The sequence below is a fragment of the Harpia harpyja genome, chromosome 3 (genome assembly GCF_026419915.1).
Source record: "Harpia harpyja isolate bHarHar1 chromosome 3, bHarHar1 primary haplotype, whole genome shotgun sequence".
NCBI lineage: Eukaryota > Metazoa > Chordata > Aves > Accipitriformes > Accipitridae > Harpia > Harpia harpyja.
In genome coordinates this window covers 4,966,722-4,979,260 of record NC_068942.1, presented here as the reverse complement: position 1 = coordinate 4,979,260, position 12,539 = coordinate 4,966,722, and the positions used below count along the sequence as shown (strand labels likewise).

The 12,539-nt window shown below is 39.8% G+C and overlaps 1 protein-coding gene across 12 annotated transcripts in view; it reads right to left on the bottom strand.

The window, feature by feature from the left end:
• The window catches only part of FAM184A (family with sequence similarity 184 member A), a 74,159-nt gene extending 62,108 nt beyond the window's left edge, over positions 1 to 12,051 (bottom strand). For 5 of the 12 annotated variants that reach the window (XR_008234263.1, XR_008234264.1, XM_052781216.1 and 2 more), the window contains exon 1: positions 11,564 to 12,051. Coding sequence is in view for 8 of the 12 variants with exons in the window: in XM_052781216.1 (XP_052637176.1) it covers positions 11,564 to 11,731 (168 nt within the window). In the remaining 4 variants the exon portion in view is untranslated. The remainder of the gene's footprint in view (positions 1 to 11,563) is intronic. The other 7 variants (XR_008234262.1, XM_052781214.1, XR_008234265.1 and 4 more) reach the window with 6 other exon arrangements.
• Positions 12,052 to 12,539: the final 488 nt, after the last annotated feature.

Here is a 12,539-nt window from a genome sequence, read left to right as displayed (position 1 = left end):
GGTGTGGCAGTACCAACACCCAATCAAAACCCCTTTTTGGTTCTGGGATGTTAACCTCTATCAATCAGGTTATGTCAGAAACAACCATTACAAATCTGTAACACAGTTAGCTTTAGGCAATTTCCTAAGACAGTTAAATCTTGAGAAGCATACTGAAGGAAAAAAAAAAAAAAAGAAAGAAGTGAAAAAAAAAATTTAGTGACAGATGTACAAATTCCCCAATCTGCCTCCTGGTGAGAAAGAATCCCACTTACTCTCTAATCATCCATCTAGAATATAGTTGACACATCTGCTCTATGATTAGACCTTAAATTGCTGCAAGGACAACAGGATAGGCCAAAGGGTTACTCCAAGTTGTATTTTAGTCTCCGAGTTGCATTTCCTTACAGATTTATTTCTTGAATATTTGCATATGTGATTTGAGCCTTTCAGGCATAGAGATCCCTAGAGGATCTTAAGGTAGTACGTTTGAACTGTAGCTGTTTGTGGGTATTTAGACTGCAAAACAATGCACTGGGAAGTTCTCAGAGCTGAGCAACTGACTTTGCATTGAGGAGATAACAGTGGTTTGCCCATAGGAAAACAAATAATATTGCAAAGATCTTCACTCTACAAGAATTGTTCCATATACAAACAAATGAATTTTCTCTCAGCAGAGTTATATTAAGTTCAAAGCTTCCCAAAACAAAATGTAGCAACACCTAAGTGGAGAAACAGGGTGAAAAAGGTAGTCATCTTACAGACCTGTATCACTGTTTTTGATTAATCATCAAAATAATTTTTTTTTAGTAGTACATAATTTCAAGATGTAATTTCCTCTTCTTTTGAGGACTACAAGGGCTTTTGAATCTCAGATACTTTGGGCATCATCCAGAAACAGAACAGATAACTTTAATGAATTTTATGACAAGACAACTGCATTTCCAACTTTGTAAAATCCTTAAAAGGTAAGAATGCAATTATTTCAGAACAAAATTAAACCAAGTATAAATCCTGAAGGAAATCATCAAGTTTTGTGTTGTATATTCCCTAAGTCAGCTTTAGGAAATCAAAGTTGAACCCCTCTTTTAGAGTCTTGACTATATGAATAAAATGCTGCTGCTCATTTAAATATTCTCAAACATTTCTTAATTTGCTGACTGACAGAACTCCCTAAAAAATAGTAGGGCTTGTTTTTATTTTCACTTCTTCATCTTTTTGTCAAGCTTTTGGGAAGCCACTACAAAATGGCATGGCACACATTTTCAGAGAAATAATTCACTGCACTTAACCTTCATAGTGTTCAGCGTAATCAATGTTATAGCTCACCATGTTGACTGCAAAAAAGGGTTTGGCAATCGTAGTTATATAAGTTGGGCCTCTAAAGAGATCTTGCTAGTAGGGAAACGTACTGGTTTGCGTAACAGGAAGTAAAACTTACTTACTTCTGACATCAGTGCCAGTGAAGCGAAAAAGTCGAGGCGGCCCCGCGTTCAGCACCACGGAGAGCGGCAGGCTGCCGCCGCGATTGCCGCGCCCCGCGTTCAGCACCACGGAGAGCGGCAGACTGCCGCCCTCCCCGCCTCCGCGGGAACGGAGCAAAACGGGGCGAGAGAAAAATCCAACACCCTTCCAAGACAACCGACAGGCAAAGCGTCAGACAAGGCTCCGCTTCACAAGTCTGCCAAGAAAAGCTCGTACAGCCTCTGACTTCGCTAAGATGATATACCATGTTCTTTGATAAAATCAGTTCTTGTAGATAAACTTGAGACTACTCTCAGTTCTTCCACAAACTACCGGTTTTTTACGCTGCCCAGAGGAAAGGATTTTCTTTATTTCTTTCTGTACACTTAAACAAATTCTTCCCTTTTCTATAAGAACCTATAAGAATCCTTCTTCTATACACAAGAACAGAAGAGGCTCAAGAATTAGTAGCAAATCTAGAGTCAAATAGGGCACATCAGTCAGGACTTCAATGAGATTTTCTTCAAGGGGCCACATTTACCATATTTCATTGGTATGGTATCAAACAGTATTACCGTTTCATATGGGCACATACAGAAGCACATATATTTTATAGTGAGAGGGCATGTTACTTCTGTCTCCAACTTTGCCAAAATAACAGTTTTCTGAAAGCAAGAAATCTAGTTACCCTCAGGAACAGGGAGTATAGGCCTATAAGAAGAAGAAGAAAAAAAAAATTAAATTGCCATTAGAGAAAAAAGTCTAATACACAAACAGCTCTGTCCAAAAATATTTCTGGGATTTGGGATATAGTTTATTCTAGAGTATCAACTCATAGCTATGGAAAATAACACAAACCAACAGAAGCTAAACTTGCTCCAGGCTCTTCGCTTGTACAGAAGGTGCAAGGATACTTAATATAGCAGTGCCTGCCCAAACATAAATGACAAGGATTGCAATCTCATGCAGTAGCTATATGGAGGTAAGGCAGAATATACCCAATACACCAAACTGTGAATGGTCTACACTGTAGACTGAAAAGGCACACATGGCAAAGTGTGAACCAGAGCATGGAAATAAAGAAAGGCAAGACAAGAATCATGGGTGTAAAGAGAATGGCCACAGAATGTTCCCAGACCAGCTCAAAGAACACAAACTGATCTTCATGTCAAAGTCCAGTCTCTGTTTTAGGACACATTTTTGCAAACTCTGTCTCAGCATAAAGCAAACAGCAATATGCTTTAAAAAAAAAAAAAAAAAGGAAAAATAAGGAAAAAAAGGACTGACTAATTTTAATGACATAGGAACTGAATGGAACTATAACTTAATGCTACAATATAAGATCCAATATGGAAAACTAGCAAACAACCCAATCAAAATAATGGATCAAAAATTGCAAATAAAGTTTTACCACTCACTGGCACAACACAAAGTATCTTTTTTTTTTTTAAATAAGTAATGTAAGTAGTATACATTACTTATGTTGGCAATACAGGTTACTGTTGGAAAGACAGACATACATAATTCTCAAGGTGTTTAAAAAAAATTTTTTTTGGCCTGTAAACGTATCCTTGATTACTTGTTACTACCAGCTACAAATAACTGTATTTTTTGAAGTGTGAAACCTATACATATAACACAAATCAGATAAATAAACAAGAAAGTATAATTTACCACTGTTTTCATTTGTCAAATTTTAAAAGGACAGTCATAGGAGATTACTGAAATACATTTTAGTACAACCTATCCAAACATATCAGCATCCATACTGCAAAATACTAGACCCAAGAAGGCAGTGCCAGACACTTTTTACTAGAAGTTATAGCTTTCAGTCATGTTGTGAGCAAAAACATTGTTCAATTAAAAATCTCTGGATCATAGCACACCTGTTTTCTGAACACATTACAATTCAGGTTTCTAGAAACAAAATTTTAGGAAACTGACTGAAAAGATTACTTTAATCTCATAAAAATGAAAACAGAAACCAAGTATTTCTTATAATCACCTCACTTCTTTTAGCTAAAAGGTTGTCTTTCATTTAACAGGAGTATCTTGAACAAGAAGGACTTCATTAACTTTTTAACAATAGCTATTTTTAAAGGCTGTCATTTTGAACCTAGCCAAGTGACAATCTCAGCAAAAGGTTGTTCTTCCTCATAGCCTTGTAGGTTCAGTTAAAAAAGCCTGACCGAGGAAACAGAAGCAGGTAATATGCATTAAGTAGGACAAGACAGTGAATAGCTTTAGACTGTTTTTGTTTCTTGTGGTTATTTTCGGAATGCAATGCCTTTGGTTATTGGTATGACATCAGTCATTAGAAGAATACATAGAAGCCTGGCTTACTACTGCCAAACTTGTATCAGCCAAGAGACATACACATCTGAACTCATAATGTTATGTTGAGATTCGCCAGATTTATTTAGTGACTATTTAAGGTAATGCCCCCCCTCCTCCACACAGTTAACAGGAGAGTAAAGTTTTCAAGGGAGACTTGGAGAAACAGTAGTATCACTGACAAAATTACTGTTTTTATTAAAGCCAAAGCCTGAGTTTAGAGAATAAGCTATTGAAAGAATCTCAGTGGTTAGAAGCTACTTAAGGCTGGAAGTTACCATACCAATGCAATGACTTATGGCAAATAACATTTCTACACATGTATTAAATGCAGTACGAATCTAATTGCACTTCTAGACATTAAAAAAATAAAGTATATGTGACCAATAGGTTGCATGACAATATAGAAATATCCAAATACAAACAATGCTGTTACTGAATACAGTTTTACAGTGTTTGAGGAAAGTACGGAACCACTATGACTAAAATTAAATTGCAATCTAACTTTTTCTAAAGAAGTGGTAAGACTCATCATTTTGAAACAACTTCTTTGCACTTTCATGGTACTCCAGATAAAAAAAAACCCAAAAACCAACCCACCTGTTTTCTGCCAATACATTTTTATATGACTTGACAAATCAGAACTCCTTGCAGGATTCATACTTCAAAGTGCTACGACCATGCTAATTTACAAGTGTACAAAGAAATGAATCTATAAATACCTTGTACAATTACAGTGTTCAACCATCGATCTTTTTCAAATATACATAACAGACTCTCCTGTTTACAACTTTTGCATCTGGAGGAAAGCATTTCAGTATTATGTTCTTAACTCTGAACTGGCACTTTCTTACCTAAATCAAGGTAATAGCAAAAGCCTTCTTTCATATTGCAGTACTTATCTGAAAACTGTAACAACAACAGCAAAAAAAACCTCACCACAAAATCAAACTGAATTTCAAGTATTTCTTAAATTTTTCCATATGATTTATATCATCATATGTAAAAAGCAGCTAAAGGTTGACAGATATTAAACTTTATGGATGTTGCCATATCAGGATTCACTTATAGCCTGCATGTTCGTTCTTCTTTAGTTTTTAAATTTTGACATGTTGATAACACTGAACTTTGTACTAAAATCCTCATCTTTCAGGTTTTCCTTAAATATCCTTAATGTACTGATGTATCAGATTTAACAGCTGAAGTTCGTATCCGAGTCATAACATCTAACAGTTTTCCAGCTCCTTGTAATTCTATATTATCTAATTATAGCAATAAATACAAATAAGCATAGAGCAAGAGGATACATATAGAATCATAGAATCATTTAGGTTGGAAAAGACCCTTAAGATCATCAAGTCCAACCGTAAACCTAACACTGCCAAGTCTACCACTAAACCATGTCCCTAAGCACCACATCATGCTATTCATCCTCTCCCCCAATTCATTTGTCTTTATTTTGATTATTCTTTTAGATGTTTGTAAAACATGAAAGAAAAAAACAACAACAAAACAATCTCAGAAAAGCTAATATATGCATATTAAAGAAGCATTTCAGACTCTAGTAGCTTATGTTAATGTGTGATCAGTTTTTCAACATCACCACACTTTCAATTACACATGCATACAGAAAATTATCTTTAGAACATTAAGCTGTCAGTGGTCTCAGAAGAACTCTGAGTTAGTAGTCAACTATTAAGACTATGCAGGTGGAAAGGAATTTCATTTGAGTAAATTTTTTTAATATATTATTCTTGTCCTCCCTCCCTCTTTCTTCTTGATATCTTGTGACAAAAGACTGTAAAGTCATTGACCTAATTCACACATACCACAACACTGAGCTCTAAATTATACCCATATCAGGTCCATATAGCACCCCGTAGTCTCACCTTATAGGTATGCAATGGTAATGAATGGAAGAACCATTCAAGGGAGATATGGTCCTGAGCTCTTCAGAGTATCAGAATAATTAACTTTTTTCAACTAGTCCTGACTGGGAAAAAAACAGCATTAAATAAGAGTTCCCAGACTTCATATCAGGACTATCTTTTTTTTTTTTTTTTTTTTTTAAATATCCCAGATATCTTCTTTCAGAGACAAAGAGCATATTAACTAAAACACCAAATTCCATAATTTTTGTCCTCCAAAACATGAAAGGTAAGAAAGACTTCTTCAGGTCTAAATTAGAAGCCACAGCTGCTTTAAAGCAATTAGAAGTGCTTCAACTAGCAAGTATTCAGGTAAAGACAATAACTGCTGATTTTATTTAAGGTCTGAAGATTTTGAGAGCCTGAAAGCTCTACTTACTTTTTCCTGAACTATACCAGATGGTATTAAAGACATGCCATTTTTACCCAGTCCCATCTTTGTCCTTATACATCATGGGTACAGAAAACTTCTCTTCTGTGATTATCCCTTGCTAAGATCGTAACTACTGCAGAATGAGGACACAGTCAAAACACCACATGGACAAGAGTCAGAAAGGGAAGACGGAGAGACTATACTACCATGATTAAAAAAGAAACATCTTAAGATACCTGCTTCAGAAATATTCTCTCTCTCACTTTCTCAGTTCCTACCTTCAGTCTCGCCCTTCTTAGAGGGTTTACTTCAGCTATGTTTGGAATAACTAACACAAACCAAAATTAAATATCTTCAGAGAAATGTGCAAGAATTTAATATCTACTATTACATTGTCATACCTTCTAGTCCTTGAAAACTATTTTTATGTAATAACGAAACATAACATTTATTCCCACATTACCAGTCAGAAGCATATGCAAAAATTTTGACATTCAAATATGTAGTCAAGTCACACCCGCCTCAAGATTTCAGTTCCTTTCATGCAATCCTAGAACTGTTAGCAAATACTGGCCTACTGCCAATGTTAACACACATTGGAGAGATGACATAAGGTTGCTTAAAAAACTCAACCCCAAGTTTTTACAAAACTGTTAATGGCATCAACTACCACATGATGACAGCTAACATCAAAACAGTTCTACAGGGTTTTTCAGATTCTCATTTCTTCCCTATTTTTAAGGGCTCTTCTTTTTAAGTTTTCTTACAATCCTATGCATAATGAGCCTTCTGCAAGAGGTTTAGTTGTTTTGTTTCCTGAGGCAGAATACTTCCAAATAAAAACTCAAAGTTTCACTGGAAACATTTTGTTAAGAATCATTAATGTAAGTTAAACCCTATAGCTCTTACTTGCATAGCACTGCATTCTGTGATAGCTGAGGGAGACCTTTAACCATCCCAGCAAAAAAGTCCACACAATAAGAAGCATAAGCACCTGAATTAAAGAGCACCAAATTTGCTCTTTATTCTTTGAAATAAATTACTGTCTACATCCTCAAGCAACTCACTGGGCTAACAACTACATTAGCATCTATTCTCCAAGTACTTCTCTCTAACGCAGGAAGACAGGAAAACAAAGGAGAAATTTAAGTTGGTTTTTTTTTAAAAAAGCAGTTCCCCAAATCTACACAAGAACCTGATGGCAGAGTTGAGAACAGAACTCTGGTCTCAGGAGTCCCAGATTCTAGTTTCTTGCTTACTGAAGTATGGTGCGCCTTGGATAACTTTGTTGCCTTAGTCTTTGAACTAGCTTGAGTTTTTTGGAACCTTTCCAGAACTAAACTATCCAGTTCTAAGCACATACCAAGGGAAAACATCAGTTTTTGTACAGTTTTTTCTTTTTATTAAATAGATAGAAATGATCACTGTAGGGTGTGTATCATCTGCATGGCACTTACTGACTCTTCTTCCAGTTAATGTAAAATTTCTGCAACTAATATCATGCAACCAAATCAATGCTGAAGATTCTCATTGCATAATCCCAGCGCAGATCATGCAGTTCCTCCATAAAGTCAAAGATTTATGTTGATGTCACAAAGCTTGCACAACAGGCTTTGCAGACACATTTAGGATATGCATTTCTCAATCACAAATGCTCAAGCTGCAAACTACAACACAAAAAGAAAAAAAAAAAAAAAAAACAACCCAAACCAAAAACACTTGAACCTGTACTCTTCTGACAATTGTAAAATCTAATCCCAGACTCCCCTATTGATGTAAACATAGCAGCAACTTGCTTTTTGTCTTCTATTCCAGTTGTCTTTTGCAAACTAATTAAATATATATGCATATTTTCATCTGCAGCAGGCATAATTCAACAATGTATTAGCACTCCAGCATGCAGTAGTACAAACACATATATGCAATCTCATAATCACAGTTTATTTCTTGTTGGCTTTAATCTTTGTGTCAGATGCTACTTTATCCCCAAACTGGTACACAGATCTTTCAAAACGCCTAAAAATAAGGAGCTTACGCTGAAGAGGAAGACCTAAAATTGCTTCAGTTACAATTTACTGCCGTCTTTAAACATGACATGGAGTATCATCTTATTTTTTAAAGCTGCATTTCTAACTACTTGTTTTACCTTCCCCTGTGAATTAAGCATATTAAAGTTAAATCAAGTAAGCCTTTCCCCCCCGCCCAAAAGTAAAACTAAAGTTAAGCACTTCAGAAGCGTTGTGCTTAGTGAAATGGATTTGTATCTTATTTTGCCTCACTCTGAATTACTGATTAAATCTGGTTATTAAACAAATTTCACCTTTTTCTTTGTGTTCCTGTATTGTTTTGACTGAAACATCAGACTCTCTCCAAGTAATATGGAAACATAACAGAGGAATCCTAATTTCGGAATTTTACATTTACTCCATGAGTGACCTGCATCTTCTATGGAGAAAGCATTTTCTTCTGCTCTTACTAATGGCTCGTAATACAAACTGTACAAGGACAGGCAAAAATAAACTATTGAGTCACATTTCTTTTGTCAGAAGACAGAAGCTGTCTGGATAACTTAACTATGTGTATCCCTTTGGCAATGCTCCATGCATATTTAGATTTCCTTTTACTATACTGCATTGGTGGGTTTGGTTTGACCTGGTAAAGTGCCTGAGTTCAGCTCTAAATCCACTGAGAGACTTAATGCATCTTCAAGGCAGTCTTGGAGAAGAGTTGGAAGACAAAAAATAAATAGGGAAAAGTTGGAAGGTGTGTGAGAAGTGTCTTATATATAAAGACATTAAACAATTTGAGGAGTGCAATTAAGAAGTGGTATTCTTAGTAAGAAGTTTCTAGATTACTGAAGAGGAATTCTATACACATAAGTTAGTAAGCATTTGACAAAGCAGAAATTGGTCAGAAGACCTTCACAGAACTATCCTAATATCTTTTTCGCATCATCTTATTTCCAGAAATCTTCTGCAAAGTGAAGTTAATTCTTCCCTGACAGTTAACTCTCACTTGCAGAAATTAAGTATCATGTTTATGTTTTTTCCCCTGTAGCTTGAGTCCTTTCTCAAGGATTAATTTCTGCAGCTACCTATCAAATCAGGCTTCAGATTCTAGAGCAGGTTAGAAAGTTTAGATTATACTTTACCCAGAAGTTTCTATACTTCTTTTAAGCCTCCCTTTCGGAAAGGTGAAGTAACAAACAGAAATGCAGGACCTGAGCCCTCTAACTACAAAACTGTCAAAATTTGCTCATCTACCTCAATGAAATTAATGCTATAGAATGCTTTTTATCTTAATCTTTAAATTCTTAATTTTATTGTAGCAATAGGTTCAAGAGAAGTATTTTTATTATACATCCTGTTTTACATCTAAAAATACTGTTCTTCACTGCAGACCTTCAGTCAGTACAAAGATCAGCTGATTTTCCAAGTTTTTTCCCTAAAACTTGAAAACAGGACACAAACACACAAACTAAAACATTACCAGAACCTGCAAGTCACTGGGAAACAAATACAAGATTCCAGTCCTGCAAAAGTCTAATACACATGTAAACTCCTTGCACAAGCACATAGTTCACAGTTATTTTAAATACACAAGCAGAAGACAATTCGTAGCTTTTATTTGCACTACTCTGAAGTCTTTGGCAGGACAGACATGCATGCAATTTCTAGAATTTTAGAAGAACTCTACTATGGATCATAAAAAAACTTATAAAAAACCCCCAGTATTTACTTTCACGCTCTTCATGTTTTCCAATACAGAAGTTCAAAATATTCCAGCACCATGCATTTAAATCCATATTTAACTCACATCCATCTCAAGATATCTATGCCCTCTCAGTTATTATGTGTCAGGGAACATGCCCAGTGATGTGGAAGTCATGGGTATACACAAATGACTTCACAACAGAACTGGAACACTGTTTCTGACATCAACTATAAACTGCTGGGTAAATTCCTAGAGAAAGGAAGGGAAATATATCAAAGGACACACACACAAATAAAAATTATTCTTTGAAAGTATTACTTTGCATATGCACTAGGCCTTAAGGTAAGTCTAACGTACGTTTATGGTCTCCAGGTGCTTTTTGCACCTTTCAGGGAGCACAAGCCTGTAGCAGTATCTTTAATATTTTAATTCATCATTTGTGTGCACGTGGAGTAAAACCAAAGAGATTCTTCAGCTTATTTTAATTCTACTTTTCCTATGAAATTACAATTTTTGTTCCACCAGTGTTCGTACATAGAGAAATGAGACTCTGAATTCAAAGGCAAGACAAAATACCCCTTGGTCATCAGTTTTCTAATACATTAAGGTGCACAGTGTGCCATGAGAAATACTATTTTTAACTGGTCAACGGTGCATCAACTGTGCATAAATATGAACCGTCTCCACTTTGAGACTGCCAGCAGTCTTCATTCTCTTCATTCTTAGCTGCAACGAAATGTCACCTTCATCCATTTTAGCATACATTGGAAGAATGCAAGCAGTTCCCACTGTGCTTTTAAATTACCTTTAAATGTTTTAGCTATATAATTCTTGACAGAAATTATTTCTTCTGCTTTCTCTTTAACAAAGATAACCTGCCTTTCATTTCCTAAGCAATGCTATTCACCTATGGCTTGAGCATCATACAAGAGAGATTACAGCACCAAAGCATTTTTTAAGTTATTCTAAGTAAATCATAGCTACAGTCACATCTGAAACATGGGGCCTACCAGCCTTAACGACATGCTTTTGAAACGCCTTGTAGTTTGACCCCAGTCTTTAACAAAGATACAATGTATTTCCTATACTGGGGATGATATAATGAAACCTGTTCCATCAGCGGTACAAGACCAGAGACAGCCTCACACTTTGCCCTCACCGTCTAAGGCATTTAAGATGTTACCAGACACCTTAAATAAGAGCATTTCTCTTCAGCAAAAGGAAAGCAAGCATCAACTTGCATTTCTCCATTTAAAAAGACTGAGACAACGGCGTACAAAAGAGCTAGAAGAGAAGCTACAGTTTTCATAGAATAAATAGCAAGTATCAGCCCAGCAATCGGGGATCGCCTCCCACGCACCCAGCTACCTGCCTGTGCCAGACGGGATTTGGACACAACTAAATGGGAACGGGTACTGCGGCCGTTTCCCTGAACGGTTCGCCGCTACCGCCCGCCGTTCCCCGTCTCCACGTTTGCGGTACGCCGGAGCGGTGGCCGCAGGACCCCGGCTACGCCGCGATCCCCTTCCCCGGGGGACCGAGGCTGCTCCCGGGGCGAGGCGGCCGCTCCGGGCCCGGCCTTCGGGCTACAAACCCGGCCGCATCCCACCCGGATTTAACACCGACCCCGAGAGCCAGCCTCTCCTCAGCCCCAGCTCTGCCTAGGCGACGGCAAGAAGCGAAGGGAAACAAGAAAAAAGGGGCAAGAAATAAAAGGCGGCGGAGGAGCCGGCGCGCCTCCCGCCGCCCGGCGGGGAGGAAGCTCCCTCACCTTCGTCAGCTGGGCGATCTTCTTGCTCATTTTGAAATGCAGGTCCGGGCTGTGCTCGCCGCCCAGCCCCGGCTGGGCCGAGCCGGAGCCGAGTTTTCCCGCGCCGGGCGCCGAGCCGCCGCCGTAGCCGTGCTGCGGCTGCTGCCAGCCCATCCCCGGGGTCGCCATCTTCACCGCCCGGCCCCCGCCGCCGCTCGGGCTCCGCCGGCACCGGCCCTAGCGGGGAGCCGCGCCGAGGGCGGCCCAGCCTCCAAGCGTCGCCCGAGGCGGTTCCTCCCGCCCCGGGACCGGCTTCGGGCTCTTCCTACTACCGCCGTGCCCACCAGCCGCGCCGGACTGCGGCGTCAAACTCTCGGGGCCGCTGTGAGGAGAGGCGCCAACCTCTCCTCTCCCCCCCCCCCCCCCGTCCGTTCTGCCCGGCACCGGGGCGAGGAGGCCGAGGCGCCGGCGGCGGCGGTAACGGGGCGGCCCTACCCGGTTGCCGGGCTGCCGCCGGGCTGTTTACGCCGCGTTAAGCCCCCGCGTCACTGGCCGGCCCCGCCCCGCCTGTCAGAGCGGCTGCGGCCCGAGGGAGCTCGCCTCCCGCCTTCGCGCCGCGGGTGCGCGCGCTGCGTTCGTGCGTTCGTTCGTTCGTTCGTTCCCGCCTCCGCCTCTGCCCCCCCCCCCCCCCCCCCGCCTTGGGCAGGGGCAGGGCGGGCGGGAGGCGGAGTACAGGTTTTAGGCAGGGTTGCCCCTCTGTGGTGGGGTATGTAGGCCGGCCGCCTAAACCTTTTACCTCATGGAGAGAGCCCTGAGAGGGCAGCGGGTGCCGGGGGGAGGGCGAGGGCAGAGCTCCTCAGCGCTGGAAGGGCGGCAGGGGTGCTACAGTCCGGTGTGTGGGGGTGAGTAAGGTGGGTGAGGGATTGTAGGCCCCCGGGGTGTGTACCGGTCAGCGACGGAGTAAGTGTCCTTTTCTCACAGTGGTAGGTGGTAGGGG